The 27,031-nt window shown below is 42.0% G+C and overlaps 2 protein-coding genes across 2 annotated transcripts in view; both read right to left on the bottom strand.

Annotated features, from left to right (window-relative positions):
* LOC309868521 (liprin-beta-1-like) overlaps nucleotides 1-27,031 on the bottom strand; it is a 150,768-nt gene that overhangs the window by 57,254 nt on the left and 66,483 nt on the right. Inside the window, exons 2-3 of the mRNA XM_082738446.1 lie at nucleotides 5,685-5,782; nucleotides 2,250-2,458 (exon numbers count right to left, since the gene is read on the bottom strand). Of these exons, the coding sequence (XP_082594572.1) occupies nucleotides 2,250-2,458; nucleotides 5,685-5,782 (307 nt within the window). The remainder of the gene's footprint in view (nucleotides 1-2,249; nucleotides 2,459-5,684; nucleotides 5,783-27,031) is intronic.
* On the bottom strand, nucleotides 5,874-25,407 carry LOC309868826 (kelch-like protein 42; the record flags this gene model as incomplete). The annotated part of the gene is made up of 6 exons (XM_082739011.1): nucleotides 24,404-25,407; nucleotides 24,168-24,270; nucleotides 23,908-24,018; nucleotides 22,583-22,620; nucleotides 14,709-14,902; nucleotides 5,874-5,884 (listed from the first exon to the last, which is right to left on the bottom strand). The coding sequence occupies exons 1-6, from the start codon at nucleotides 25,273-25,275 to the stop codon at nucleotides 5,874-5,876; spliced, it is 1,329 nt and encodes a 442-aa protein (XP_082595137.1). The 5' UTR covers nucleotides 25,276-25,407.

Consider the following 27,031-nt stretch of genomic DNA (forward strand, 5'->3'; position numbering starts at 1 on the left):
AGGGAAGCTGGGCAGAGAGCAGTGGGGGATTCTGGGGACGGCGGGCCTAGAATGGGTCATGTGGCGGAGAGTCAGGGACTGGAGAGAATGTGCCCCACGTCTCAAGTCATGAGTATTTTTATTTTTATGAAACTTGTTCTAAAAACTTTTTTAGAAGATACACTTGCAATTAATAGGACCTATTTTTTAAATGTAGGAATACGATGGAAATGTATTGTGACTTATCAGGTCAGAAGCCAGTGAGGCACACTTCAATTTATCTTATCGGCCACGATGCCGATTTGAAGTTCTATCATCGCAGTTCCACTCACTTTGTCAAAAACTGCACTTTTGTCATTTCTGCTGATTTTGCGAATGCCTCATACTAAAGCTGCTAAGTAACTGGTCACTTGTGGGATTTTATGCCCTGATCAAGGTCATGATCCTCAACGTCTTCTATTGGGAAAAGCATAGTATGAATGTTCTAGGCAACTCATAGAGTTAGACCTAAAGCAAACAGAAACTGCTTGCTTGGCTCAAATAATTTGACATATTTTTCTGTTTGCCCTCTTGAACTTAGAGCTTGATAAAGCATGTAATTCTCCACCATTAATATCTCTATTAACAGGATAATACTTCTATCTCAGTACTTGACCAAATATGGCATACTCAACAGATTTAGGTTTTTGTTTTGTTTTAACCACAGGAGAGGAACTTCGGAGTCTTAAACTTGTCAGTGTTTAGAAGGTTACAGCTATAGCTACTTTATTCAAACAAATTCATTCTTAGTGATTTAATATCCCCTCACAAGTAACAAACTATTAATGTGACTATTTTCTTTCTTCTGAACCAGCTTCTGATCCTATGAAAGAATGATACAGCAGAAATCAGTAGGGAAGGAAGACGCGACACCCGACAGGAAACCAGGGGGTCTCCTGGCCCAGACAAAGTAATTAGAACTGCAAAGGGCCAGTGGCATTAATGAGAAGATCGGTATCAGTCTTAAGGACATGGACTCCCAAGGTGGCTATCATTAAACATAAATGAAATCTTAATTATGTAACTGAGAAGAAGTCTCTAAAATATTGTCAAAGCTTCTCCATAGTCTGAAAAATGTCTGTAGCCTTGTAAAAAAGTGAACCATGTAGGAGTGACACGGAACTGGAGCCAACACTTTCTTTCCCTCTTTGCAGATGGACCCCGTAGTTTCCCCTCCATCCTCTACAATCTCTTCAGTGTTGTATTTTCGACTCGTCTACCAGGCGCACTGACAAGCACTCATAAGTTCGCTCCCGGGACTCACACTCCCGTGCGGCAGAAGCTGTTGTCCCTGTTTCACAAACGAGGAAACGAGACAAACAGCTTAAAAAATCTCCCCCAAATCATGCAAGCTTCTAAGAATCAGCCCCCAAATTGAAATTCAGGTCTGTTGTCTCCAGCACCTGCATTGGGAAATGCCAAGATACAATCCAACCATCAGTTTTATCACAGTATTAATGTTCTCATTTTGGGTGGTGGTAAGATATACCCAGAAAATTTGTCACTTTTACCATTCTTAAGCATATAGTTCAGTGGCATTACTCGTATTACAGAAAGAACACTTTTTCTATCTTCTTCTCTCAATTTTTTTAGTGGCATTCTTTAGATTTTATTTGTTCCAAATGTATTAAAACCATGGTATATACCAATGTGTTCAGGGAAAGGGCAGATCCTCCACACCATCCGTTTTTGAGACGGATGCCTAGAAAGGGGCTTCACTGTTCCGGGAAGAAGAACGCGATTGGAAGCCCAATTCTATAGCTTCCCTCACACCCTAGAACTGACATGACCCCCACAGATCACTAGAGGGCACTTCCTATCAGATACTGCAGACCTCTGCCTCGCTGCCTTTGGAGGTTCTATTCACTCTGCTTCCTATCTGAACTGCTCTTGGTCCTTTTACAGTAAATTTTCCAATAGTACTGAGAAAGCATCTATTACGTGCAAGGTTCTTTCCTTTACAGGACTATTTGTTCTAGGCCACAGCAGGTCATCCAAGAAAGCGAGTCCACCTTCAGAGGCAAAATCAGGTGGTGGGCTGGAGCCCATGAAATGTACACTAACATTATCCTTAAAGGGAACTGGGATGCATTAAGGGATAAAAATCACAGTGAACCTGCTGCCCTGTACTTTTTTGTTGTTGTTGCTCTAATCAGCTACTCTATGTTCTAAATTTTGGAATAAGCCACAAGAGATTCCGAGCGCAGGATCTGTAATGTGCCATTATCTACCATTTGACTCTGAAGCCATTTGACGAGTGTTTCCGCTGTTGAATCTGGGATCTGGCATCTCAACCCTTCCTTCTCATCTGTGTCCATCACCTCCAACAAGCCACGCAGGTCTTCCACAAGGTGCAGAGTTCGCAGGCTTCCCATGAATCCCGGGGAGGTGGAAGACTGGCAATCAAAAATTCCATTGGAATATTCCAGGGCCTTAGAACCTAAGTTTAAAAAAAAAAAATCACAGAGAGAACAACAGGGTTTATATTACATAATGTCCTAAAGCTGAGGGTGGCAAGCAAGTCCAGTCACAGTGAGGAATAATCAAAATAAGCAAAAAGGAAAAGAAAATAAAGGAGTCGTGTGACTCTCTCCAAGTCATAGTGATTCGGTGCAAAAATAAAATCCATATAATTGATGGTAAATATCAATCACCAAATACCTAACAGGGACGTCAACTGTGTATTATGGTAAGAACATAATGAATGGACTTTGGTGAAAGATGTGCTGACCTCATGGAAATAAGGGCTAAGAAGGTAGAGATCAGTGTGGATAGAGCCAAGTACTCCCCAAAATATAAATTTAGGTACCATAAGATTTTGAGAAATTCCCTGTAAAAGAAGTTGCACAATTTGGTGGAAACCGCATAGCATAATGTCAAGGGTAACAGGACTGGCTTCCGGTTAATTTACCAGAATTTAATCTTTGGAGAATTTCAATGAATTACATGTATACATTTGTGTATGTACAGGAGTGTGTGTGTGTTAACATTTTCTCCCATGATTTTGTTTGCAGCCTAGCATCAAAAACTCTAGCTAATATCAGCTTTAAAAAATAGTTTTACAGCCTTTCTTTCCCTATTACTTATAAGGGAAAGCGTTTTATGACTTGAATGTACATAACTAACCCATTGCCTGCTCAGAAATCACTCATATATACCTCTTCATCTCTTTGATTTTTATTTTCTGGTCTATCAAATATACATATTAATTAGAAGTACTAACTTTAAGTGTCAATAATTATGATATTTTGACTACCACCTCATTAATCTGAGGGTCTTATAAAGGGAAGAAAAGTGTGAAACAATGTGTAAATTCTCTCTCCAGTTGCCACACAGCTTGATCAATTCCAACCATAGGGAGAGGCATTTTCCTTCAGTTAGTCCATTCCACTGACCTTCCAAAGAACTAGACCAAATGATGAGGACCCAAATCTGCCAAACTGTAATAATGGTAACCACTGATATGCTAGGCCCAATGTTAAATACTTCCCATGATCTTCCCCTCAGGAACCATATAAGGCTGAGAGGAAAATCCAGAAAAATAGAAATTGAGGAGAGTATGTCCGGGAAAGGGAGGAACAGTAGAGCATTTTAAAAACAAAACAGGCTATCGTGTCCTATTCCAGTAGTTTAAAGCACTACAATCACCTGATAATACTATTCACAATAGATGTACCCACAATAACCTTCTACTCTTTTAAGTCTCCATCACAAAACAAGGTGAGGGATAGGGGAGAAATGCATATTTAGAAAAACTCCTCAAATATTTGCAATCACATCTCCCTCTACCTTAGGTGGAGAGCTACTGATAGTAATTTGAGAAAATAAAGCCAGGTCCTACCCAAAAAGCTCCTGACTGCGTCAGTGTGAGCTGAGACCCAGGAAGTCTTGATTTTCCGAAGAACTCTCATGTTGGTCCTGAAGCCCTGCCAGGGCTAAGGAACAAATATACTCATCTAGTAGAGTATGTAAAACGTCAGTCCTCAACTACTGTCCAGAAACATCACTTGTCTTGACTACGGAGTTCCACTAAGAATTTGAGGTTATAACCTCTGATAACAGCCTAGGATCTGGCTCTGGTTCTATTTTCCGAAACTGTGACACAGTAAGTCCAATCTCTTTTCCACGTAATAGTCCTTCAACTGTGTGAAAGTATCTATCATGCCCTGAGCAAGAATATACTTGCTTACCAGATGAAGTTGTTTCTTCGCCTTCACGGTCACCTCCTCTTAAGTTTTACCAATAACCTCTTTGAAACGGATATTCCAAGAACTAAACACAGTACACAAGATGTGGTCTAATCTACAAAGGAGGTCAAATTAAAATCTGGTCTCGAGATATACAAGTAGAACAAAGGAGGCCAAACTTTGACTTGCCATGGCATTCAAGGGAAGAACCTCTGACAATGAAAACACCTGTGGTTTCTTCAAACCACTGAAACAGAGTAGGGTCAAATTTATGACCAGAAAAGATAAGCAACAGGGGCTAGGTAGCTAGAATGGAGGAGCAGTAGATGCTACCCACACCTCGACCCTGATCATCAGAACATCAGATGGATGACAACCCCACCCACTGGCCCCTTCAACCTTTCTTCATGACCATGGGTTCCTAAATACATAAAGGTACTTCTCCTGTGACAAAACGCAGAATGTGACATGAGACCTTAAGGAGCCACTACCCCTAGGAGAGCACAAGCATCTGAAAGGGTTTACATACTGTTCAGTCCCTCTGGTCATGATGAGAAAACAAGCAGGTCATGATCTACACTGTTTCTGCTCTACTTCCATAACAGAGAATCACTCAAGATTCATAATAAGGGAGGAATACGACCAGATCTGTGTTTCAGAAAGAAAATTCTGGTGGTCTAGAGAATGAGGAACTACAGCGGGAAAGCAAGAATGCCAAGAACATCAAGGGAGAGGGTTGCCAGGACAAAGCACGGCAGAGCACAGACAGGACAGACTTCAGAGGGGAAAAAAAGGAATGGCTAAGGGGCACATGGGTGGCTCAGTCATTAAGCGTTTGCCTTTGGCTCAGGTCATGGACCCAGAGTCCATTCCTTTTTTCTTTCTGTGATGACATGTATATGCATATCGGCTATTTCAAAGGAGGTATCTGATTGGCAGTTAGAGACCCAAAGCTTAGCAGAGAATTGAGAAAGGAAATAGAGGTGAGAGTTACTGGTGGCAAAGTAAATGTCAAATTCAAGGGAATAGATCAGAATATCCATGGATCCTAGGTAGAGCAGTATCTCTCAAAGTGTGACCTACAGCTACTACCTGCACCGAAATCCCATGAGATGTACTTACTTACTTTTTTTTGGGGGGGGGGGGTTGGCAGCAAAGCAAGGTTTATTGGGAGTACAGTAAAGTACAGATAGTACAAAGCTCCCGAGGAGGAAGGGAACCCGAGAGCATTGCCAGAGAATACTTTCTTTCTCCTTGAGTCAGAACTACAGTATGGAAATGGAATTAGACATTTTCAAACAAAGTTTGAGAATGATACTGGTATAAAATAGAGAAGAGGGGCTAATGTGAAACCACGAGGAATCTAAAGGCAACCAATAAATGAAAATAAAGTGGAAAAGGTAATAAAAGAGTTGGAATGAAAAAGCCAAAAGTGCAGAGTAAATGTCATGATTCCATCTTTCAGAGGACGCAGATTACCTGCTGTAAGCCCATCCATCTGCTCCAACGCCACAGCCAACATATCACTTGCGTCACTCATCATTTTGTGTTTGTCAAGGGCAAATTCCAACCTAGATCTGAAAAAACAATGATGTTACCATTATATCCTTTTAAATGACACATGCTTCCCAGCAGGTGTGACAGCTCAAGGCCAAATTACAACCCCACTTAGACGTCAGCTAGGGAAGAGAAATTTTCTGAACTGGCAGAGCTGAATTACCTCAGTCACTTAACACGCAGTGGCCGACTGTCTACCTAACTGCAAGACCACACACTCCACCAGTTAATAAAATGAGTTTCAGATCTTTCACACAAGGTGACAACAGATAGTTATGTATTTCTTCTCTGTTCCGTTCAACGAGCCTTTCAAATGCTCTGACACGGAGGTATGAGAACCTAGACCATGGTTTTCAGACTGGTGAAGAACCATTGTTTTTTTAAAATTTCCAAGCACTTGTTTAATAAGTGACAATATGAAATTGCAATAAGCAGGGGTGCCTGGGTGGCTCAAAAATTTCCAAGCACTTGTTTAATAAGTGACAATATGAAATTGCAATAAGCAGGGGTGCCTGGGTGGCTCAGTTGGTTAAGCAACTGCCCTTAGCTCAGGTCATGATCCTAGAGTGTTATATAAACACTCTTTTCAGTGTTATATAAACCTGCTTGACAGGTATGAGGTATATCTCTAAAATTCAAACAATGTATTTTACAGGCCTTTACAACAAATGTTCTTTGTAAGAAACAGAATTTGAAATATTCATTGGGGTTATCATGCTATATCTCAGAAAGCAAGTCAAAGTGCTTAAAAACAGGAAATATTTCATTATCTCCTCTTCATTATGGTGTCAAATATGCTATGACGCTATTAGCTACATGTTAAACTACGACCAGGTTCTCCACTTTTTGTCACACACATGGGGCTGGGGTTAGAGGAGGCCCATTATACATCAAAAGGACTGAGAGCAAAATGGAAGTGGTCCCTGGAAGGTCCTACCTTTGCTGTGTGTGATCTTAAGCTTCGAATGAACGCACTTGCCAGACACACGCTAACCGAAATAACCAAAACATTTTGGGATTCCCATTATCATAATATCCAAAACTAAAACAACTCCTTCAAGTGAACCGCTCAACCTTGAAACCTACAAAGTTCAACTAGTTGCACTAGACAAGTGTTTGTTACCTTAGATACTCATATTCTAGAATCAATAATGTCATAATGGGCCAAACTGTCGTGAAAACTTACCAAGCATACATAGAGAGCTTTCAGCTTTCTCCACACACAGAATTGGAGAGATTAACGTAAATTTTATTGCCCACCCCATGTCAATTTTTTACTCAGTAGGATCCCAATGAGAGAAAAAAGTATGTGCGCCGTACCAGCAAAACAAAATCATTTTCTTCAGACTTGCTTACATATTTGGGCTTACTTTTCAGTGTTATATAAACCTGCTTGACAGGTATGAGGTTTATCTCTAAAATTCAAACAATGTATTTTACAGGCCTTTACAACAAATGTTCTTTGTAAGAAACAGAATTTGAAATATTCATTGGGGTTATCATGCTATATCTCAGAAAACAAGTCAAAGTGCTTAAAAATAGGAAATATTTCATTATCTCCTCTTCATTATGGTGTCAAATATGCTATGACGCTATTAGCTACATGTTAAACTACGACCAGGTTCTCCACTTTTTGTCACACACATGGGGCTGGGGTTAGAGGAGGCCCATTATACATCAAAAGGACTGAGAGCAAAATGGAAGTGGTCCCTGGAAGGTCCTACCTTTGCTGTGATCTTAAGCTTCGAATGACCGCACTTGCCAGACACACGCTAACTGAAATAACCAAAACATTTTGGGATTCCCATTATCATAATATCCAAAACTAAAACAACTCCTTCAAGTGAACCGCTCAACCTTGAACCTACAAAGTTCAGCTAGTTGCACTAGACAAGTGTTTGTTACCTTAGATACTCATATTCTAGAATCAATAATGTCATAATGGGCCAAACTGTCGTGAAAACTTACCAAGCATACATAGAGAGCTTTCAGCTTTCTCCACACACAGAATTGGAGAGATTAACGTAAATTTTATTGCCCACCCCATGTCAATTTTTTACTCAGTAGGATCCCAATGAGAGAAAAAAGTATGTGCGCCGTACCAGCAAAACAAAATCATTTTCTTCAGACTTGCTTACATATTTGGGCTTACTTTTCAGTGTTATATAAACCTGCTTGACAGGTATGAGGTTTATCTCTAAAATTCAAACAATGTATTTTACAGGCCTTTACAACAAATGTTCTTTGTCTCATTGGGGTTATCATGCTATATCTCAGAAAGCAAGTCAAAGTGCTTAAAAACAGGAAATATTTCATTATCTCCTCTTCATTATGGTGTCAAATATGCTATGACGCTATTAGCTACATGTTAAACTACGACCAGGTTCTCCACTTTTTGTCACACACATGGGGCTGGGGTTAGAGGAGGCCCATTATACATCAAAAGGACTGAGAGCAAAATGGAAGTGGTCCCTGGAAGGTCCTACCTTTGCTGTGTGTGATCTTAAGCTTCGAATGAACGCACTTGCCAGACACACGCTAACCGAAATAACCAAAACATTTTGGGATTCCCATTATCATAATATCCAAAACTAAAACAACTCCTTCAAGTGAACCGCTCAACCTTGAAACCTACAAAGTTCAGCTAGTTGCACTAGACAAGTGTTTGTTACCTTAGATACTCATATTCTAGAATCAATAATGTCATAATGGGCCAAACTGTCGTGAAAACTTACCAAGCATACATAGAGAGCATTCAGCTTTCTCCACACACAGAATTGGAGAGATTAACGTAAATTTTATTGCCCACCCCATGTCAATTTTTTACTCAGTAGGATCCCAATGAGAGAAAAAAGTATGTGCGCCGTACCAGCAAAACAAAATCATTTTCTTCAGACTTGCTTACATATTTGGGCTTACTTTTCAGTGTTATATAAACCTGCTTGACAGGTATGAGGTTTATCTCTAAAATTCAAACAATGTATTTTACAGGCCTTTACAACAAATGTTCTTTGTCTCATTGGGGTTATCATGCTATATCTCAGAAAGCAAGTCAAAGTGCTTAAAAACAGGAAATATTTCATTATCTCCTCTTCATTATGGTGTCAAATATGCTATGACGCTATTAGCTACATGTTAAACTACGACCAGGTTCTCCACTTTTTGTCACACACATGGGGCTGGGGTTAGAGGAGGCCCATTATACATCAAAAGGACTGAGAGCAAAATGGAAGTGGTCCCTGGAAGGTCCTACCTTTGCTGTGTGTGATCTTAAGCTTCGAATGACCGCACTTGCCAGACACACGCTAACCGAAATAACCAAAACATTTTGGGATTCCCATTATCATAATATCCAAAACTAAAACAACTCCTTCAAGTGAACCGCTCAACCTTGAAACCTACAAAGTTCAGCTAGTTGCACTAGACAAGTGTTTGTTACCTTAGATACTCATATTCTAGAATCAATAATGTCATAATGGGCCAAACTGTCGTGAAAACTTACCAAGCATACATAGAGAGCATTCAGCTTTCTCCACACACAGAATTGGAGAGATTAACGTAAATTTTATTGCCCACCCCATGTCAATTTTTTACTCAGTAGGATCCCAATGAGAGAAAAACGTATGTGCGCCGTACCAGCAAAACAAAATCATTTTCTTCAGACTTGCTTACATATTTGGGCTTACTTTTCAGTGTTATATAAACCTGCTTGACAGGTATGAGGTTTATCTCTAAAATTCAAACAATGTATTTTACAGGCCTTTACAACAAATGTTCTTTGTCTCATTGGGGTTATCATGCTATATCTCAGAAAGCAAGTCAAAGTGCTTAAAAACAGGAAATATTTCATTATCTCCTCTTCATTATGGTGTCAAATATGCTATGACGCTATTAGCTACATGTTAAACTACGACCAGGTTCTCCACTTTTTGTCACACACATGGGGCTGGGGTTAGAGGAGGCCCATTATACATCAAAAGGACTGAGAGCAAAATGGAAGTGGTCCCTGGAAGGTCCTACCTTTGCTGTGTGTGATCTTAAGCTTCGAATGACCGCACTTGCCAGACACACGCTAACCGAAATAACCAAAACATTTTGGGATTCCCATTATCATAATATCCAAAACTAAAACAACTCCTTCAAGTGAACCGCTCAACCTTGAAACCTACAAAGTTCAGCTAGTTGCACTAGACAAGTGTTTGTTACCTTAGATACTCATATTCTAGAATCAATAATGTCATAATGGGCCAAACTGTCGTGAAAACTTACCAAGCATAGAGAGCATTCAGCTTTCTCCACACACAGAATTGGAGAGATTAACGTAAATTTTATTGCCCACCCCATGTCAATTTTTTACTCAGTAGGATCCCAATGAGAGAAAAAAGTATGTGCGCCGTACCAGCAAAACAAAATCATTTTCTTCAGACTTGCTTACATATTTGGGCTTACTTTTCAGTGTTATATAAACCTGCTTGACAGGTATGAGGTTTATCTCTAAAATTCAAACAATGTATTTTACAGGCCTTTACAACAAATGTTCTTTGTCTCATTGGGGTATCATGCTATATCTCAGAAAACAAGTCAAAGTGCTTAAAAACAGGAAATATTTCATTATCTCCTCTTCATTATGGTGTCAAATATGCTATGACGCTATTAGCTACATGTTAAACTACGACCAGGTTCTCCACTTTTTGTCACACACATGGGGCTGGGGTTAGAGGAGGCCCATTATACATCAAAAGGACTGAGAGCAAAATGGAAGTGGTCCCTGGAAGGTCCTACCTTTGCTGTGTGTGATCTTAAGCTTCGAATGACCGCACTTGCCAGACACACGCTAACCGAAATAACCAAAACATTTTGGGATTCCCATTATCATAATATCCAAAACTAAAACAACTCCTTCAAGTGAACCGCTCAACCTTGAAACCTACAAAGTTCAGCTAGTTGCACTAGACAAGTGTTTGTTACCTTAGATACTCATATTCTAGAATCAATAATGTCATAATGGGCCAAACTGTCGTGAAAACTTACCAAGCATACATAGAGAGCATTCAGCTTTCTCCACACACAGAATTGGAGAGATTAACGTAAATTTTATTGCCCACCCCAAGTCAATTTTTTACTCAGTAGGATCCCAATGAGAGAAAAACGTATGTGCGCCGTACCAGCAAAACAAAATCATTTTCTTCAGACTTGCTTACATATTTGGGCTTACTTTTCAGTGTTATATAAACCTGCTTGACAGGTATGAGGTTTATCTCTAAAATTCAAACAATGTATTTTACAGGCCTTTACAACAAATGTTCTTTGTCTCATTGGGGTTATCATGCTATATCTCAGAAAGCAAGTCAAAGTGCTTAAAAACAGGAAATATTTCATTATCTCCTCTTCATTATGGTGTCAAATATGCTATGACGCTATTAGCTACATGTTAAACTACGACCAGGTTCTCCACTTTTTGTCACACACATGGGGCTGGGGTTAGAGGAGGCCCATTATACATCAAAAGGACTGAGAGCAAAATGGAAGTGGTCCCTGGAAGGTCCTACCTTTGCTGTGTGTGATCTTAAGCTTCGAATGACCGCACTTGCCAGACACACGCTAACCGAAATAACCAAAACATTTTGGGATTCCCATTATCATAATATCCAAAACTAAAACAACTCCTTCAAGTGAACCGCTCAACCTTGAAACCTACAAAGTTCAGCTAGTTGCACTAGACAAGTGTTTGTTACCTTAGATACTCATATTCTAGAATCAATAATGTCATAATGGGCCAAACTGTCGTGAAAACTTACCAAGCATACATAGAGAGCATTCAGCTTTCTCCACACACAGAATTGGAGAGATTAACGTAAATTTTATTGCCCACCCCATGTCAATTTTTTACTCAGTAGGATCCCAATGAGAGAAAAAAGTATGTGCGCCGTACCAGCAAAACAAAATCATTTTCTTCAGACTTGCTTACATATTTGGGCTTACTTTTCAGTGTTATATAAACCTGCTTGACAGGTATGAGGTTTATCTCTAAAATTCAAACAATGTATTTTACAGGCCTTTACAACAAATGTTCTTTGTCTCATTGGGGTTATCATGCTATATCTCAGAAAGCAAGTCAAAGTGCTTAAAAACAGGAAATATTTCATTATCTCCTCTTCATTATGGTGTCAAATATGCTATGACGCTATTAGCTACATGTTAAACTACGACCAGGTTCTCCACTTTTTGTCACACACATGGGGCTGGGGTTAGAGGAGGCCCATTATACATCAAAAGGACTGAGAGCAAAATGGAAGTGGTCCCTGGAAGGTCCTACCTTTGCTGTGTGTGATCTTAAGCTTCGAATGACCGCACTTGCCAGACACACGCTAACCGAAATAACCAAAACATTTTGGGATTCCCATTATCATAATATCCAAAACTAAAACAACTCCTTCAAGTGAACCGCTCAACCTTGAAACCTACAAAGTTCAGCTAGTTGCACTAGACAAGTGTTTGTTACCTTAGATACTCATATTCTAGAATCAATAATGTCATAATGGGCCAAACTGTCGTGAAAACTTACCAAGCATACATAGAGAGCATTCAGCTTTCTCCACACACAGAATTGGAGAGATTAACGTAAATTTTATTGCCCACCCCATGTCAATTTTTTACTCAGTAGGATCCCAATGAGAGAAAAAAGTATGTGCGCCGTACCAGCAAAACAAAATCATTTTCTTCAGACTTGCTTACATATTTGGGCTTACTTTTCAGTGTTATATAAACCTGCTTGACAGGTATGAGGTTTATCTCTAAAATTCAAACAATGTATTTTACAGGCCTTTACAACAAATGTTCTTTGTCTCATTGGGGTTATCATGCTATATCTCAGAAAGCAAGTCAAAGTGCTTAAAAACAGGAAATATTTCATTATCTCCTCTTCATTATGGTGTCAAATATGCTATGACGCTATTAGCTACATGTTAAACTACGACCAGGTTCTCCACTTTTTGTCACACACATGGGGCTGGGGTTAGAGGAGGCCCATTATACATCAAAAGGACTGAGAGCAAAATGGAAGTGGTCCCTGGAAGGTCCTACCTTTGCTGTGTGTGATCTTAAGCTTCGAATGACCGCACTTGCCAGACACACGCTAACCGAAATAACCAAAACATTTTGGGATTCCCATTATCATAATATCCAAAACTAAAACAACTCCTTCAAGTGAACCGCTCAACCTTGAAACCTACAAAGTTCAGCTAGTTGCACTAGACAAGTGTTTGTTACCTTAGATACTCATATTCTAGAATCAATAATGTCATAATGGGCCAAACTGTCGTGAAAACTTACCAAGCATACATAGAGAGCATTCAGCTTTCTCCACACACAGAATTGGAGAGATTAACGTAAATTTTATTGCCCACCCCATGTCAATTTTTTACTCAGTAGGATCCCAATGAGAGAAAAAAGTATGTGCGCCGTACCAGCAAAACAAAATCATTTTCTTCAGACTTGCTTACATATTTGGGCTTACTTTTCAGTGTTATATAAACCTGCTTGACAGGTATGAGGTTTATCTCTAAAATTCAAACAATGTATTTTACAGGCCTTTACAACAAATGTTCTTTGTAAGAACATTTGGTTTCATTAAACACATGAAGTTGACCACCGTACCCAAACACCAATGTAGAAGGTAAAAGAAATGGTTGCTATGTCTCTCTCTCCCTTTTTTCAATTATTTATTACCCCAAAAAGTTGGCAATTATTTATCTTTACTGGAAAGTCATGAGGGAGAGGCACTGGGACTAGCTCCACAGGGATAAAAACTTGAGGGCATTAAAAAACAAAAAAGTTCACTGCGTCCCATGCATTTCTCTTGGTCACTGCCTCTCCTTAGATGCATAAACACAGCACCTGTACTGAGTTCAACAGTGGCTCCCTCAAAGATATGCGCTTTCTATTCCTGTCAAATAAATAAATCAAATCTTTTTTAAAAAATAAAAAATAAATACATTTCTTTGGCCAAGAGGTAACTCGGACACAAGTGGGGGAGAGCGATAAAAGGCAAGACACACTTCTATCTGGTGGGCCCCACCGCCTCCTAACACAACCAAGTTTGTCATTATTATGTGAGATGCTATCTACCAAGAACAGCAGTAAAAAACCTATTGGGAAAACTTATTTCCAAATTATCAATGCCAAATGCCCACCAAAAACAGTACAGCTTAATAAAAAGCACAACCACCTCCCACCTCTGGTCAGGAAAAAGTTCTCTTATATTGTTGTCTTTTGTAATCCTCTTACACTATGTGAACAACAGCCTTGAGCTGAGCTTCTGGAAACTGTCTGATAGGTTTGTGCTCAAGAACGAAGAAAGTGAAAACACAGATCCACAAGGATGTTCTGGCCCTAAATTCCATAGTGTTAAATGTGTTTGGAAGAAGGATGGCACTTACCCAGTCCAGTCACAAGATAGCTGCTCACAAGGCTGGGCTTCCAGAGCAGAAAGAAAATACGTATTCTCTTGGGGCACCTGGGTGGCTCAGTGGGTTAAGCCACTGCCTTCGGCTCAGGTCATGATCTCAGGGTCTTGGGATCGAGTCCCGCATCGGGCTCTCTGCTCAGCAGGGAGCCTGCTTCCCTTCCTCTCTCTCTGCCTGCCTCTCCATCTACTTGTGATTTCTCTCTGTCAAATAAACAAATAACATCTTTAAAAAAAAAAAAAAAAAAGAAAATACGTATTCTCTTCATCACATCCTCTACCCCATTCAATTTTCATGCTCACACAAAGGGATCAAAGGTCCCTTCTGTCCAAAGTACCCTTGTAATACTCAACTCTCTTCCTCCCAGATATGCAAATGTCCAGTATATAATGTATGAAATTACAATATGTACATCAGAGCATTTCCCCAGGCTGCCCAAGCTCACGTGGAAGAGGATCACTTACTTGGCCCCTTCACTTACCTCTGGTCGTATATCCTCCAATGACATAAATTTTCCCCTTACACTCACACGCAGAGAACTCGGCCAGAGGGTTTGGTAAGGGTGCCACAAAATTCCAGGCATCCTGCTCGGGATTGTAACACTCAACATTAGAAACGGCCTGCCCACCAATGGCATAGAGTTTTGAATTAACAGCCACAAGTTTGAAGTTAGACCTGAAAGAGAGATACAAAGGCCCAGAGAGTCAGTTTTCTTAACCATTAAGAAGGCAATGGCATCAACTGCTAAAGCAGACTGAGGAATGTGCTGGAGATCTAAAGAAAATTAGCTCTCCAAGCTGGGTGCCATTCTGCCTGGGGACAGAGGAATGGCCAAATGACACCTCAAATTTCACTCCTATCTCAGAATTCACAAGAATGAAGCATTTTTCAAATGTTAGCAATTAGAGATAAGCAACTCAATATAACCAAGAGTAGTCTTGCTTAGCCTTATGCCAAGAACCAAAGATATTTTAATAGTAATATTAATTTATTCATATTAACATTAAATAATAATTTATATTAATATTTAATATTTTAATATTTCTTTCAACAGCGGGAGCAAGTGTTAAGGGAGGAACGCATAACCTCCCTTGTCTCTCTACTCAGCATGTTTCCAATTCTTCCTCCCCATTGAGGAGGCTCCATGTTAGGTACACACTAGCACCTTCTATGGTGCATATGCTAAGGGTGGGTGCTAGAGGGTGGTTCAAAGACCCCTTTACCACAAGTGCTCCTGGCAGATCTCTCGCCCCCCCCATCCCACCGCTCCATCCGAGGGCATCTTATATACTGTTTCACACCACAATACAAAGGGCTACATAAGCACCAAACTAAACATATTTTGATACAGCACCCTTACGGGGGCTTCTGTATGTTAACAAATACTTAAATCAACAAATGCTCATTTATCATAATAGAAAATAATTTTAGGGGCACCCGGGTGGCTCAGCTGGTTGAGCGTCAGCCTTTGGCTCAGGTCATGGTTCCAGGGTTCTGGGAGTCTGCTTCTCCCTCTCCTTCCTACTCATGCTCTCTCTCACTATCTCTGTCTCTCTCAAATAAATAAAATAATTTTAAAAGGAGAAGACACTGGTTTTAAGCCCCATATTCAGTAATACAATCAAATACTGCTCATCAGCTTCAGATGCTACATAAAAGTCTTGTAACTTTTAACTTCTGAATTGAAAAGAAAAAACGAATTTGTTCCAGTGTAGCGCACAGAAATTAATGACTCCTTGAAGGCCAGATGGGATACACATTTGGGTCAGTCTCCCAGATTGGTGCTTGGTCTCAAGTTTACAGGAGTGTGAGCAGAGCACAATGCAACAGAAAGACCTGAAGCAGCTCTCTGACCCTAGTCCAAACACGCCAATTCACTATTGCTGGTATGGGGATAATACTCATCACAGGATGGTCAAGACATTACAGGCAACAGTTTCTCAGGAAGTACCACACTGAGATAAGATACTACCATTATAATTTCTTAGTTTTCTAGTGTTTGAAATAAAGTAGTAAATTTAGACACCACATCTACCACTAATACAACAATGTCTTCAAAATTAACAATATCCTAAGAAAGAATGGGGAGACCCACATTTGAAAAATGCTAAGAGGGTACATGAGGAAGAAACAGGGAACAAGTTGCCCATGTGTGATCTCCTAGCAGGAGTCTAATCAACACTGATGTACCATGACATAGGACATGTGGGTAATAGCCACCTACACCTACTAAAACAGTAAGATGTTTTCAAAGGTGCCTGCAACGTGTCCGTTTAAATGAGTCTTTGTTTTGTTTTTCAAATGACAAAGTGAACAGAGTACTCTTCAGCAAGAACCTCACATTGTCCATTACACCTAGCCAGCCAGTCACATTTTATGCCAACCGACTTCACTGGGGTGGCAGCCACCGGGGGGGTCTCTACTTCATGTTGCTTACTTTTCCTGCTGCCAATGGTCCTTAAAATCTGACCATGATGCCCTCTCTGTGTGTGCAAATTTGGGGAACCAAAGGAAATAAAGCTTGCAAATAAGGACTAAATTTTACTAGTCTGCAATTTGTTTTTGCTTCCCAAAGGTACACAGATAGTAAATTTTCTAAGATCAAAACAGTTTTTAATATTCATCCAGCATAAGCATTTGTCCTAAGTAAACATGTAAGGGCTGAATGAGTAAGCAGTTAAAAGTAAACAATTCCATCTCTCCAGACCCAGCATGCTCAAATTCACTTGAAGAGAAGACGCTTTTCAATATTGAGTTGAAGATGAAACTGCCACCCCAACGCGGACCACTTAGTGAACACGCGTCCTGCTGAGGATTGTGAGCCCAGGCTCACACGGGGAGATCTTAGCTCCACCACTCAATGGCTGTGTGACCTTAGATAAGTCACTAAATCTCAGTTCATCTCGTCCTCAGTTTCCCCACCTGTGAAGTGGAGAAAGGAACATATATCACACAGGAAGAGTTGAAAAGGGGAACACCTGCAGAAAGGGGTCACAAGAGGGAATGCTTTTTCTGGGTGTCATAAGACTAAATTTCTTAATTCCGAGAGGATCTCTTTGTCATTTGTTAACTGCAACAGTCACCGGCTGGAATGTATTCTGGAATTACATACAAAGTGCTCTCTCATCCATAAATTCTCACCATGAAGCACCTTATTTCCTACTCTTTGAAAGTAACTCTTTCACTCTTCACCTACTGGAAGGGTGAAAGTATGAATCCAAGCTACGGCTTAAAAAAAAAAAAAAATTCATCTCTAGTGTTTTCTTAATATTGATCCCTGACATACTACCTTCAGGGGGTAAAAAGAATAATTTTTAAACCAAATAATGATGTGTTGTAGCTACATCCTTGACTGACTTAGAAATAAAGGGGAAAAAATGCTGATTTAATTACTACTTCACCTCAAGGAAATAAAGAGCCCAGCAAATCCTTAAAAACTAAGTGACATGAAACATGCTGAACCCTGCTACACAGATCAACAGTAGCTGTATACAGCTGTAGGGCGGCCGGTGACACAGAGGTGGGAGCGGCTTCGAGTGCTGGCCCTGTAACCATGCAAACTTATGAAACTCATCCTCAATTTCCCCTTGGGAAGATGGAGCCAATACTACTAAAAAGAGATTAAAATGATCTAAAAAGAGACTACTCCAAAGAGATGCTGTGAGTGTGAAATAGGAAGTGACATCTAAAACAGTGTCTACAACATGTAGCCCAGAGTTAAGAGCTCAAGAAATAGGAACCATTGTCAAGGTTTGCTACATAGAAAAGTTTGTTGCCATTGGAGTAAACATCAGAGAGAAATGGCAAGATCTTTTCTCAACCACACAGAAAAGACATATAGTTTGTGGAGCATTCAGGTCCTTGTGTCCCCTCCTCCTCCTCCTCTTGCCTACCTTCTGCCACTTCCCTATGGATTAACCTCCCCTGGGGACCAGCAGGTCGCTACCTACTAGGTGTCTGAGAGACTGGAGCACACGAAGCAACTACTGGACAAAATCACAATGAGTGGGGGATGAACAGACATATAGTTTTCTTTCCTTCCCACTATTCTCGGGCTGCAACCTTAACTAGAAAGGAGACCAGAAATGCCCTAAAATACTAAACTTTGGCCCAGAGAAAAAGGGAACAGCTAAGGCTGACGACAGTAATTCCGTCTCAGCCAGGAAACTTGTTTAACTCTCTCCCGGCTTTGTATTCACACACAGAACAACTGCAGAGCAAAAGTACAGGGCAATCAGAGAGACTAGAGATGTTAGAGATCGAGAAATGAACGACCAGGATTGCTGCAACAGTGGCCAGTTCCTGCAAGTTATCACCAATGGAAGCAAGGAGGGAGGGCAAGCAATGTTGTGGGTACACAGACTTTCGCACAGATGTCCTGACAACTCCTGAGATCAAACCCACATGCAGACCACTGGGCAGTGGGGCATCCCTGGACTTCAAAGCAGCCTCTCTGCTCTGCTGTGTACTCACACTGCCATTTTCAAGTGTGCCGGCACAACACTAACATCTCTTTCTTCCTTTTTGGGCGGGGGGTGGGCATGGGGAACACTACTGGTCACATGCACCATTTTATCCAGGGTGCAAAGGGCTTTACAGAATCTCTCAAGCTAGGGTTCCTGCCTGTGCCATACTATTTAAGATTCTGAGATCACCACCCTATTCAGTTGTTGAGGAATGTGGGCTGCTTTGCATTTGACCACTTTGTCAAAGTAAAACAGTAAAGGTACTGTGATGTAAAGGTACATCACAGAGGCAGTGAATCAAGCCAGATGTGAAATGCTGTGTAATCACAGGGGCTGAAATCTGCTTTTCCTCAAGGTTCTAAGTTTCCTCTGGTGTTTCCAGAAACTGTATTAGATACATTATCCAGAAACAATCCCATTCTAAGTTTCATTTTTACTTGTTTCATCATCTAAAGTCCTTGAGGACAGGAACCATGTTGTCTTTGTTGTTTACCCAATAGTGACTAGAAAGATGCTAGACATGAATGAAGGCTGTGGTGAAGCTCAAACACATGTAATGAAATTTTTAAAAGCAGCACAAAGCATCTGTGCTCCACTTCTCTGAAGAAAATAATTTTTAAGAAAATTAAAAAATGCACATGAAGATGGTCACTGCCAGTCTAGAAGCCAAACTGTAAATACTCTAAATGGTTATATCTATTCAATGGATATTTACATTTTGGTTACTCTACTTACTACACATCTTAGCAAATTACTTACTTACAGTTTCTGACTGTAAAATGGGAACCTGCCTGATACAGTCTTTGTGAAGAATAAGTGAGATAATACATGCAAAGCAGTAAGAACAGTACCTAGCACAGAGTAAATGTTCAGTTAAATGTTACCTAATATTATTTTTCTGCTATTCTAAATAACGACAGTGACTGTTACAAGATAAAAATATTCACAATATTACATTTAAAAAAATAAAATAATATAGTCACTTTTATTACAATAATATATGATATAGTTCATAATTCAAAAACAATGGTGCATTTTGAGCATCTATGAATTATTGGATACCACATTAGCAGTAGGGGCACACAGAAGCAATGAACTGGACCTGACTGGAAGGGAGAGAAGCAGACATAAGCAGAAAACTTCAATTCGAGGTGGAAAGTGTTCTAGAGAAACAAAGAATTTGAATATTTAGCCTAACTCAGAGTTCAGAAAGGGACATCCAATTGAGCTGACCCTCAAATCTGAGTCAAAGTATGAGAGAGATAAAGAAGGTTACAAATTCCAACATGGCACCCAATTATAAAATTTGGTGGAAAAAAGTATCTGTGTAGAAAAAAAACAGTAGCTCGGGGTTGCCTGACTCGCTCAGTCAGTGGAGCACGCAACTCTTAATCTCAGGGTTTTGAGCTCAAGCCCCACCTTCGCCCAGAACTTACTTAAAAAAAAAAATACACAAAAGTTTTAAAAAAAACTAGAAAATTCCTGAGAATAGCTGCAAAAAATATACAGACTATACAAAGATCATAAACCTTTCCTGAAAGACCAAAAGACCTAAATACATGGAAAAACAATTTTTCTATCTGCAAAGTATTATGAAACTATTAATCCTCCTCCAACTTAACTGATAAATATCAATCAAAACTCCAACAGAACTTGACAATTGGATTCTAAAGTTTCTCTGAAGGGGAAAATGTACAAAGAATAGCTAAGAGAATAAAAATAAAACCAAAAAGGGGTGCCTGGGTGGCTCAGTGGGTTAAGCCTCTGCCTTTGGCTCAGGTCATGATCTCAGGGTCCTGGGATCGAGTCCAGCATTGGGCTCTCTGCTCAGCAGGGAGCCTGCTTCCCCCTCTCTCTGCCTGCTGATCTGCCTACTTGTGATGTGTCTCTCTCTCTGTCAAATAAATAAATAAAATCTTAAAAAAAAATAAACAGAAAAAAATGGGTCTCTATTCCACGAGACAACAGAATAGTTTACCAAGCTGCAATAATTTAAAAGTATGCTATTGGAAAAAATAAATAAATAAAAAAAATAAATAAATATAAATAAAAGTATGCTATTGGTAAAGGAAAAGCCAATATGTCAATATGGAAACAGGAAAATTATCATCTGATAACTGGTTGTGCAAATCACAGTGAGGACTGAGGCCACTGAGACATTTAGGAAACATGCTATAACCTTACATTATACTTTACATAAAAATAAATCCCAAACACATTCAAATATAAATGTAAAAAGGCAAAACCACAAAATAGATTATAAGACAGATGAATATTTGTATATTCTTAACTTGTAGACACCTTTCCTGTGCAAGATTAAAAGCTAATAGTATGTAGGACAAATTTGACTCCCCCAAAATTTAAATTTCCTCATGTAAGAATATGTGATACATTTGTATAAAGAGATCTTTTTAAGATTATAATGAAGATTAGGTATTACATATTAAAGATTTAAAATTTAAAAAAAAAAAAAAAGAATACATGATAAACCTGATGTCCAAAATTGGAGGCTCACAATGCCAGTGTTGTCCTACAGTTTGTTTGGTCTGCAAGGTTTCTGTTATTGTTGATGTTGGTTTTTTCAATGCAGTAAGTTGCCAGTCTTTAAAAATCAGGGCATCTGGCTATACTTGGAGATAGCAACAAGCTGTGGGTGACAGGGGTGGGGCCCTCTTGCGGTAGGGTGACAGCTCTCCGATTCATCATCACTCCAACCCACCCCTCTACTCATTGACTTCACCAGCCTAGTCACTTTGTGGATTTTTATTTTGGAGGCCTTCCAGTAAAATAAAGGCAGGGGGAAAACAGTGCAACATTACCTAAGAGACAAGAGATTGATTCTACGTATGTAAACAGAATTTCTAAACGGAATAGGAAAAAGATAAACCAATTGTATTTTTCATTGGCAAAGGCCACTTATAAAATATATACAAAGTGCCAATAAACATCTGAGAGGAAAAATTTCTCTCCCAAGCAGAAAGATTCACATCAGTGTTTGCCAACTGGATTGGTAAAAATATAAAATGATGATAATATCCTGTCTTGGCAGGAGTACAGGAACTGGCAAGCTCAGACACTGTTGATAGGAGAGGAGATCTGAACAATGTTCTGATGGGCAATTTGGCAGAGGCTACCAAAATTTAAAACTTATATATACTTTGGCCCACCTATCCAGAGATTCCAGGAATTTGTTATTTAGGACTACTGAAAAATGCCTGCTAAGAGAGGCACATCTATGCCAAGATGTTCAACATAGCATTTTTTAAAAAGATCTTATGTATTCGAAAGAGAGAGTGAGCGAGTGAGAGAGCACAAGTGTGGGGAGGGGCAGAGGGAGAGGGAGAAGCAGACTCCCTGAGGAGCAGGGAGCCTAACATGGGACCCATTCCAGGGCCCTGGGATCATGACCTGAGCCAAAGGCAGATGCTTAACCCACTGAGCCACCCAGGCATCCCATTATAGCAGTGTTTATAATGGCAAATACAAGCAACTTAAATGCTCACGAGTAAGGGATGGGCTGATTACATTACCATACAGCCAAAGGCTAGAATACAGCTCTGAATGAGTGAGACCGCTCTATGTATGTTGATATTTGTTGATACAGAAAAAACTCTCCAAGTGGAATTGTCATAATAATCAGCACAGCCTAATCAACCTATGGTAAAAATATATAGAAGATGAACAGACACCCCTACATGTACACACATACAAACATTTTCCCCTAACAATTATTAACATACTTATGTTTATATAAATGTACATTTATAACATATATTTACAAATGTATAATATATAAATATATATCAGTAGATACACATATCTTCCACTCTGTGGTTTCTCGTGTCATTTGTAATTTTTCTAAGCATGTATTTACGAATTACTTGAATACCTTTTTTTTTTTTCCCCTGGAGGACATAAAGAATATTCCTAAAAAGAAAAAGAAAAAAGAAAAACGACTATCAAGGATTTGTAAAGAAAGAAAAGGGGGCACTGGAGTGACTCAGTTGGTTAAGGATCTGACTTGATTTTGGCTCAGGTCATGATGCCAGCATCATGAGATCAAACCCTACGTCAGGCTCTGTGCTGGACACGGAGCCTGCTTAGGATTCACTTTCCCCCTGTGGCCTTCCCCGCTTCTCTAAAAAAATAAGAATTCTGTGAGGTGTTATGTTAGAACTCAAGCTGGATTTGGGGGTGGAGGGGTTCTGTTGAGCAGCAGTTGATACAGCTGGACACACGTGTGTAGAGGTGACAGACAACCGGCTGGGCCTTCCACCCCAAATCTGAGCACCATTCGTAACCACTGAATGTCCCTTTGTTACCTCAATTAAAGCTTGTAGAATTTGCCTAAAAATAACACTTCTGATACCAAACCTTAAATACAGTATCATCTCAGTGGTATAAATAATACACTAAAAAGGGCTTGGAAGAAAACATGCCAATCTCTACACAGTATTGCCTCTGTGAGGGAGGGAGCAGGAGTGATAGTCTTTCTGTTTCTTGATTCTTTTCCATTTTCCACTTTTCTAAAATAAGTATGTATTATTTTTATCACCAGAAAAAAAAGAACACTTTCCAAAATGAATTTCATGTTAGAGTAGAAATAAAGCCACTGTTCCCCCCACCCCCCTAGGCTGGGGTACCCTTAAGTCAAGTATGTATGTATAATGGTCTTCCCATTCCAGTTACAACTTTCTTTGCCTGGTGGTGAGTCCCCCAACGACTTGTTCCACACTTCAGGGTAGGGCCCATGTGGGGGTTGAGATGGATACAAGAATAGCAGAAAAAAGGGTATTCCTGTCCTTTCGTGGATCATACTGATTGATTCTTCTCCCCACTTAAGTGTGAATGGCTCTGGGCCATCTTGAGTCCTTCCATCTTTCTTTCCTACCATCTCTTCCTGTATCTGCTCTGCTCTTTTATTTTTTTTTTCCTTCTTCTTCCTTTTCCTTTCCCACCTCTATTCCCTACTCTCCCTCGCCTCCCCTCCTCCTTTACCTGTCTTCATGTCACCCAAGGGCATGTTGGGAGGGATTTGAGGATGGGAGGGGGAAGGTTGGGTGCACTGAAACGTTCTAATTTTGTAGGTGACCACTGCCAGGCTCAAATTTTAGAACAAAGACGAAACTGTCTGGGAAGGAAGGGAGATGCAAAAGAGAGGATACAAAATAAAAAAGACAATCCAAGGTACAATTCTAATGGTAATCTGATTACAGATTGGGGCCCCAGTGTGGAAAGCTTCAAAGTCAATAACAACAACAAAAATCCTCCCAAGACCGCATTACAGGTCACTGCCCGGTCTGTCACTGTAATCAGGATTAGACCCTAAAAAATTAAAAAAAAGGTAAAAATGAAAGCAAACTTAAAAAAAGTTTTCCTTTACAGTATCCTTCCAGGAAACCACAGACATCCCCCACCCCACACCCCCCAACTGGGAAAGAGGCAAAAAGGCATTTTGCCTGAAAGAGCGATACCTGCAAGGAAAGTACTCGGTTAGTTGACCTGGCGGGGGCCACTTCTTCCTCGCAAGTTCTCAGTTCCTTGGGAACTCTGCCAGAGTCCAGGCCAGCGACACTCCTGAAGATGTCATTCCCACTTCAGCAAAATCTCCTGCGATTGCCCAGCAAACATCAAGGGAATGAACGAACTAGTGAGCAAGTGAATGAATGGAACGGGAAAAGAAGCAGAAGCAGCCCCGCTGGGCGCTTACCTCTTCTGGTTCATGGAGGCCACCCGGAGCCACTCATTGGTGCTGGGGTTGTAGGAGTGCGCAGCCGAGATTTCCTGGCTAGTGATCCTATACCCGCCCACTATGAAGAGGTAGTTGTCCAGGATGGCAGACCCGTAACCCCTGACGTTCACCAGGTCGGGAGGAAGGTTGTTGGCCAGCGGGAACCAACGTTCGGTCATCTCCTCATACCTGAGCATGGACGGGGGCTCCCCTTGGTAGGGGTGTGGGGCCAGGGGGCCCCCCAGGAAATCCCCCAGGGCTACAAGAACCGGAGTCCCGGTCATCCGGGCCTCTCTCAGCCTCTGCTTCAGGCTGACATCCCCGGGGGCCTGAGGAGGAGCCCCCAGGAGGTGGAACTGGGGCTTGCACAGCACCTCGTGGAAGTGGACGACCATGAAGCGCAGGCAGGCCTCCTGCAGGTCGGGCAGCCCGTACACCTGCGCCAGGCGGTACAGCTCCAGGCAGTTGGTGAGCCGCACCTGGGACAGCAGCAGCTGCAGCGGAGACGTGACCTGAAGGAAGGAGGCCGCTTCCACCAGCTCCGCCAGCAGGCTCACCTCGTCCATCTCCTCTTCCTCCTCCACCCCGCCGCCCTTCTCCGCCTGCGGGCCCAGGAGCCAGCCTTCGCGGGCCCCGCCGGCGTTGATGAAGTCCAGCACCAGGCGCAGGCCCGGGGCGCTGAGGCCGCGCAGCTGCTGCACCTCGGGGCCGCCGGCCTCCTGGCTCAGGGCCTCGCGCATGCCGGAGCGGTAGAGGGCGCGGAAATAGTCGCTCTGCTCGATAAGCTTCCTCTCGCTCACCGGGTAGCAGCGGTCCTCCAGGCGGATCTGCACCATCTCCTCGGCCGACATGGCTGGGGGGCCGGGGGCCGCGGGGGTGCCCGCCAGCTCTGCGCGCTCGCCTCCCCGCCCCCACGCGCTCGCCGGGTTCCGGGTTGGGCGCGCCGAGGGATGGCGCCGCGGAGGAGGAGGGAGGCGACGGGCCGCCGCCCGCTCCCGCGTCCGCCCAGCCTTTCTGGGTCGCGGCGGCGCCCCCGAGGCAGCCCCTCCTCCTGGTCCCGGGGGCGGCGGCTCAGCCTCGCTCCCCCGCAGCGGCCGCCCTGCCGGTCTGCTCTGCCTCAACGCCACAAAAGGCCGGGTTGCCGCGCGCCGGGCGTCGGGAGGCGGCCGCCGTCCTCGTCCGGGTTGTCCGGGCCGCGTCCGCCGCCGAGGGGATCCCAGCCCCCAGCCCGCAGCCTCCTGCCACGCCTCGCTTCTCACTTCCGCCCGCAGGACCCCTGCCGCCCGCCAGACCTGCGAGCGGATCCGTCGTCGGGGAGGGCCGCGGGCCCCGGCGCTCCGGCTGCGGCCACGTCCCCGCAGCCTCCCCCGCACGCCCGGCGCAGCGGCTCTGCGGCCTGCGGGCTCCGCAGCGACGCGCGGGTTGGGAGGGGGACTGGAGGCGAGGTGAAGCCAGTCCGCTGTTTCTTCCGCGCTGCTTTACGAGCGGGGAGACAGAGAAGAGAAGAAACAGGCGTGGGGGGACCGGGATGATGGGAGTCGGGGGTCCTGGGAGTCAAAATGACATCACATCTGGGATCGCCCATCTAGCCCAATCCGGCATAGTGTCCCGGGGCCTGAGGCACATAGGCCGTCCCTACACACGCAGGTGACACCTAGAGCTGATTCTTCGCCAGGGTCATCGTGGAGGAGCCATCTTGCAGAAAGAAGGTCCAGGCAGATGGCAGCAGTTCTGCAGGGCTCGCTGGGCTGCACAGTACAGCAGATGAAACGGGTCGGGAAGCAGACGAGCTTGTATTTGCTGCTGGGGCCCGTTAAGTCTTTTTATGCTCTTAAAAGAAAGACAGTTTAAGTGAGGACACGTGACTTCTTTTAAAACCTCGTCTAAAAGTTATTGCTTTTCCTATTTCAGTTTGGTTGGGCTAGCCATGACAGATGGTCTGAGCAGAAGATCTGGCCGCCTTTAGTCATACTGGCCTACCGAGTGGCGTTTCTTGCCACCCTATGTTCCCCAGCCCATGAGGACTACTGAAGGAGGGGCAACTTCCCGGTCTTCTCTCACTGGACGTTGCAAAGAGATGAGTAAAAAGCTCAGGCCAAATAATGAAGACCTCGTGTTGTTCATGAGATATGAATTAATCTTAGAAGGGAGTGAGAGGGATACTGTTAGGTTAGCTTTGGGTAGATGGAGGGATAAGGATTGGGAGGGAACTGGCACCCTATCCTAAAAAACAAAACAAACAAAAAACAAAAACAAAAAAAATTTGAAATTTTTCCCAGACCAAGATTCTTCCGTAATAGTCCTCAACTTGGGGAGGAGATGTATTTGGGCTTTGTTTTTATTATGACAAGCTTCATCTGTCTTCTGGAATGGCAAGTTGTTAAATGTCACCTTCTTCATAAATACATTTCCGCTTTTTGAAACAAGTTATCTCCTACAACCGGATTAACATTTTACCTTAGCAAGGGGGGAAGCATTAAAAACCAGAGAAGAAAGATTGGTAAAGCAGGAAATCATTTCAGCACCTTTTTGGTTAATTTGTTCTTCTCACTATGTAACTTAACTGCCTCGTGGTGAGTTGTCCTCCATTATCTTCTCTATAAAACA

This window comes from Mustela nivalis (genome assembly GCF_964662115.1).
Source record: "Mustela nivalis genome assembly, chromosome: 7".
Classification (NCBI taxonomy): domain Eukaryota; kingdom Metazoa; phylum Chordata; class Mammalia; order Carnivora; family Mustelidae; genus Mustela; species Mustela nivalis.